General features: G+C 42.2%; 1 protein-coding gene across 6 annotated transcripts in view; it reads left to right on the forward strand.

Annotated features, from left to right (window-relative positions):
- LOC138049531 (uncharacterized) overlaps positions 1-5,000 on the forward strand; it is a 161,863-nt gene that overhangs the window by 29,487 nt on the left and 127,376 nt on the right. For all 6 annotated transcript variants that reach the window (XM_068895845.1, XM_068895842.1, XM_068895846.1 and 3 more), the window contains one exon: positions 2,176-2,286. In XM_068895845.1, the coding sequence (XP_068751946.1) occupies positions 2,176-2,286 (111 nt within the window). The remainder of the gene's footprint in view (positions 1-2,175; positions 2,287-5,000) is intronic.

Here is a 5,000-nt window from a genome sequence, read left to right on the forward strand (position 1 = left end):
ATCGCCTTTCCACATTTTTCAGACAATTGGAGCATGGGATGTAGATCCCTAAGGATTTCGCCAATGTTCGGGAGTCCCGGATGGTACGCAACAACCAATGGCGTCCTAGTACTCTTTCTCTTTGTAGATTCTGTAGCTGGAGTCAACAATTCTTCCCTTGATAATCGTTTCGCTCTCTGGACTTGCTGCTTAACAAATTCCCTTTTGTAACTTCGTGTGCACAAGAAACCTGTTAGCTCTGTCGCTCGTTGATCAAACAGTTCATCCGATGAACATATCCGTCGCAACCTAAGAGCCTGGGCATACGGGATGCTTCTCTTACATCCTCGAGGGTGGCATGAACGGACATCTAGATACTGATGCTTATGAGTAGGCTTAACGAAGAGATCAGTGGTGAAGTTGCCATTATCACTAATAATGGTAACATCCAAGTAATTAACGCTCTTGTTTGACCAGTCCCAAGTAAACTTGGTAGTGTCATGAGCACTATTAAGATATGACAAAAAACCTTCAGCTCGTCCTCGCCTTCCGTCCAAATCATAAAGATATCGTCAATATATCTAAGCCATGTGTGCGGTTTCTTGTGATACCCATCAAGAAGATTATTCTCTAATCTGTCCATAAATAAGTTAGCATAACTCGGCGCCATCCTTGTTCCTATGGCAGCACCCAATTTCTGAAGAAAATGATGCCCATTGAATTCAAAGTTGTTGTTCTTTAAAACAAGCTCTGCTAATTCCACTATCCTTTCGGTGGGAATGTCTGGACTTATTCTTTTATTCAAGGCTTCGCGAATAGCCTGGAGCCCCTCTTCATGGGGTATGTGGGGATACAGTCCAACAACGTCAATAGTAACGAGAATAGCTCCGTCTGGTAATCTTCCAATCTGCATTAACTTTCGAAGCAGATCATTAGTATCCTTCACATAGGATTTAACACTAGGGACCAACGGTTTCAAATTGCGAGATCCTTTCAGTAGGCGTGCCGCAACCAGAAATCACAGGGCGGCCTGGGCAACCCTTTTTATGAAGTTTTGGAAGTAAGTAAAAATCTGCCAGCTTTCACATCACCAGTAGGAGAAAGATAATCTACTGCGTCGTTGTCAATAAAACTATCCTCTCCCAACTTCGCCACAGCAGCAGTTACTTTCAATCTCATCCCTTCTGTTGGATCCTCAGATACCGGAATGTATACTTGTCGGTCCTTGAGCTGGCGCATGCCCTCCGCCATATACCTGTCTTTATCCATGATCACAACTCCTGAACCCTTATCTGCCTCCTTGATAACGATGTCATCATATTCTCTGAGGTTTTCCAACGCCCGTTGTTCTTCTCGACTAAGGTTTCTGTTCACCCGTGCGTATGATCCAGCATTAAAATCTCTTTCCAAAATCCTTTTCTCTAGCTCCTGTACGTACGCCTCCAAAGCTAACTCCTTATTTTTGTCGGGTTACCGAGACGAATTGTTTTTAAAAACAGGAGCTTCAGAAAAATCACCTGCGACTTCTTCGTCAGTGCTTTAAATTAGACTAGAATAGCTGGGACGCTTTTATTTTTTCAGTAACTGGACTCTAACCTTTCCATTGACAACATCTTTTAATTTAAGAAGTCAGTGTCATTGCCATTTGGCAACTTGTGACTTGCACCTGGAAATTAAAAAAAATATATGTATATGTGTGAGAAAAAGGCTAATATGATCAGCCATTAAGGCAATTAAGGCCATTGATATGTCTGCTATATTTGGAACTAATCTTTGAAACATCACTAAGGTGACTTCAGAAGAAGTAATGTTTCATATCCCATGGAAGCCTTTTTGTCTTACCCAACACGTGGAGATTTTCTTCAATAAGCCTCCAATTTAAGAGGTCTAGTGAATTGTTTTGGCTATGGACTAATACTTCATACTTGTTAGACTTGCATGCGACAAGCCACAAGCCATGACACAGCTCCCCCTAGGAATTTAAAGCTCGCCGTTAGTGCAAGGCAGCAGTTGCACTTTGGATTTTGCAGCCAAGTTTGACCTTGTTTTCAAAACTCCAGCTATTGTTAATTAGTAGGCACCGTCCTTAATACAGAACTGTTTCGTAGGCCACCGCGGTACAAAGGTACATTGGTTTTTATGTCACGACACTTCTAAACAAGTCAGGTGACTGAATCAACTTTTTGTTTCTTTTAGTGTTCCTCCACTAGTTGCTCCTGGCCAGACAACTTATGATACCGAAATTTTAGGGGGCCATGCCGCCGTTGGTGATCGAAGTGCTGTTAACGTTGGTACCGGAAGCCAAAGGTAAGCGAAGGGCCCTTTGGAAATCACTACAGCCTTCTTTTTTAATTGCAATTTAAACTACTAAGCAGTTAAGCAGTTCTTTTCCAAAGTTATCTTTCGGTTTGGAAATAGTTTTGTTGTAATATCTCATGAAGGTATTTTCAGCGGACCACCTGGCGCTGTCCATGACAGTGGTTATTGAGAGTTTCTGAGCTTTTGCAGCTGAGGTTGACACAGCTCTCGTAGTATGGGCACCAAAGGTGGTGGTATCTATGCCAGCGAGCTTTAACTTGTCATCTAATCACAGTGTCCTTGGAGACAGGCCTGTGTGGTTTCTGATAACTGACAAGTAACTTTCGATGATCATGCCTCATGTCCTTGGTCCTTTTCAATTCGGCTTTTGTGAATATCGCGCAGAAGGCCTCCAGGGTACGCCTGGTCTTCAGAAATTGAGGTCTTGTTAGTCAGATGAAACCATCAGGCGAATTTTTTAATACACCACCGTTAACAAGCTGCTTTGTAACAGTTAAGAAGCAAATAAATTCGATGTCTACGACTAAAGCTACGGGTCTCGACAAAGTTCCGGTCAGCCTCTTAAGACTTAGTGTCAATTAAGTCGCCGATTCTCTGACCAGCATTATCAATCTGAGTTTTGAAACTGCCACGTTTCCGGACATTTGGAAGATTGTTCGGGTAATTCCGATCTTCAAATCAGGAGATAAATCAGCGCAACTAAATTATCGACCGATCTCGGTTTTGCATGTTATCTCAAAGATTTGTGAACGACACACGTCCATGTTACCTTCCTCTCGTGGCTCCAAAAATTTAGACTCCTTATAGAGAATCAATCTGCGTACTTGAAGAATTATTCCTGCGTCCCTGCTCTTATTGACATTACTGACACGCTACTTCTTACTCTGGACAGGGCGATATAAATGGTCTTCTAATGCTGGACCTAAGTAAGGCCTTCGACCTCATTAATCACAATCTTCTTCTGAAGAAATTAGAATTCTACGGTTGAAGTAAGTCAACGCTTGGCTGGTTTAACTCGTATTCATCGATGAGAAAACAAGCTGTAGCCGTAAATGGAACAACTTCTGATTTGCTTGATATCTCACGTGGTGTCCCACAAGGGAGCATTCTGGGCCCCCTTCTCTTTATTATAGTGCGGTACGGCGTGTAATCCCGTAGGACTTTGGTGCCGAAATTGATTTTTTCGCTGTTTTGCACTAATTTTGGGCCGAATAATAAGAATCCGATGGGGTTCAAATTTTCCGACCCCGTCCTCTCATGTTTCTGGCTACTTAAGAATTTACTTTATGCTAATTAGATGCAAAAACGGTTTTGCGAATATCTTTGCTCTAATTCAAGAAAAATTAACTCAAGATACATTGACCAAACTTGACACGAATCTTGATGTTGATGACGTACATCGTATGACTTAAATTGGTTACCATGGCAAACAGCGATGACGTCAGGATTAACTACCTGCTTTATTGGTGGCGGCCATCTTGGATCCACCATCATGGACTTTCATTTTTCTAAAGCAAAACATTGCATTTTCGATAAACTTTACCTAACAAATGATTTTCATTGCGAGCGATGTCCAGTTAGGTCCGGAACTTTCTTTATTTTCCTTTTTTTGTCACAGTGCAACGCGCCTTACCGTGGCCACCTAACAAACTTCACATTTGACAATTACGGGTAAATACGTCAACTCAACAATCCATGCAACGGTGTTCAACTTACAACTGTGCGAACTTTGCAAGGAGACGTGACTGTCAATCAAATTCACACATCCCGATCGGCGGACAATTGGTAAAAACTTTGTTAGGTGGCCATGGTAAGGCGCGTCGCACTGTAAACGCATGCACTCTTTCAATTTTCTCATACAAAAATATCGTTGACTTTCGCTAGTCCCATAGGAACAATGTAAACGCTATTGGTCTTTTTTTCTGTTATGTATAATACTAATGTATAGTTTCGTTAAAAGTGTTCGCGCGTAAAATGTGACTTAAGTTCTTATACACTAAAAGCATCATCATCCTCTTCCTCGTTATCAACTCGTGTGTCATCTGTGAATGGATTTGTACAGTTTTTTCCAAAGCATTTACAAAGAGGAGTGCATGGAATTCCGTTCTTGAAACAGCCACAGCGTCCCTTTGCAGTCTGACTTGCAGCCGCATTTGGTAAGCTCAATAAAAGCTTGCGGTGCAAGGAGAGACAGGCATATAAAGGGGATGTATGCTCCTTGGTGTTCACTCCAGGCATTAGGGAGCTGTAGCAACGACAACGGCGACGGCAACGAGAACGTCAAAAATTTGCATATTTAATGAACAGGAACAATAGCTTTGCACGCTCTGCACGTGCATCTTTTCATTTTTGTCTATTTCTTAGCCGTCGTCAGCAAATCAACAACGTAAAATGACCAAATTTGAGGTTTTAGGGTGAACGTCAGCGCTTGAGGATAAATTTTCATTTTCTTTCCTAAATTGAGCGCCGTTCATATTAGTTTCTTTCTTGAAGATTTGCCGCACCTTTGTCACGTTAAAATGCTTGGAATATTCGCAAAGCGAATACAATAACGCGAATTCTCATTTAACGACGACGTTCTCTTTGCCGTTGCCGTCGTCGTTGCTAGAGCTCCCTATTCTCTTTACGGAAGGAAGATCTGGGTGGCTGGTGGTATAGGATTTGTCGCGCATGGCTATGAAGTCTGCGCGCGTGATGTGTGG

The sequence above is a fragment of the Montipora capricornis genome, chromosome 5, assembly GCF_036669925.1.
Source record: "Montipora capricornis isolate CH-2021 chromosome 5, ASM3666992v2, whole genome shotgun sequence".
Classification (NCBI taxonomy): domain Eukaryota; kingdom Metazoa; phylum Cnidaria; class Anthozoa; order Scleractinia; family Acroporidae; genus Montipora; species Montipora capricornis.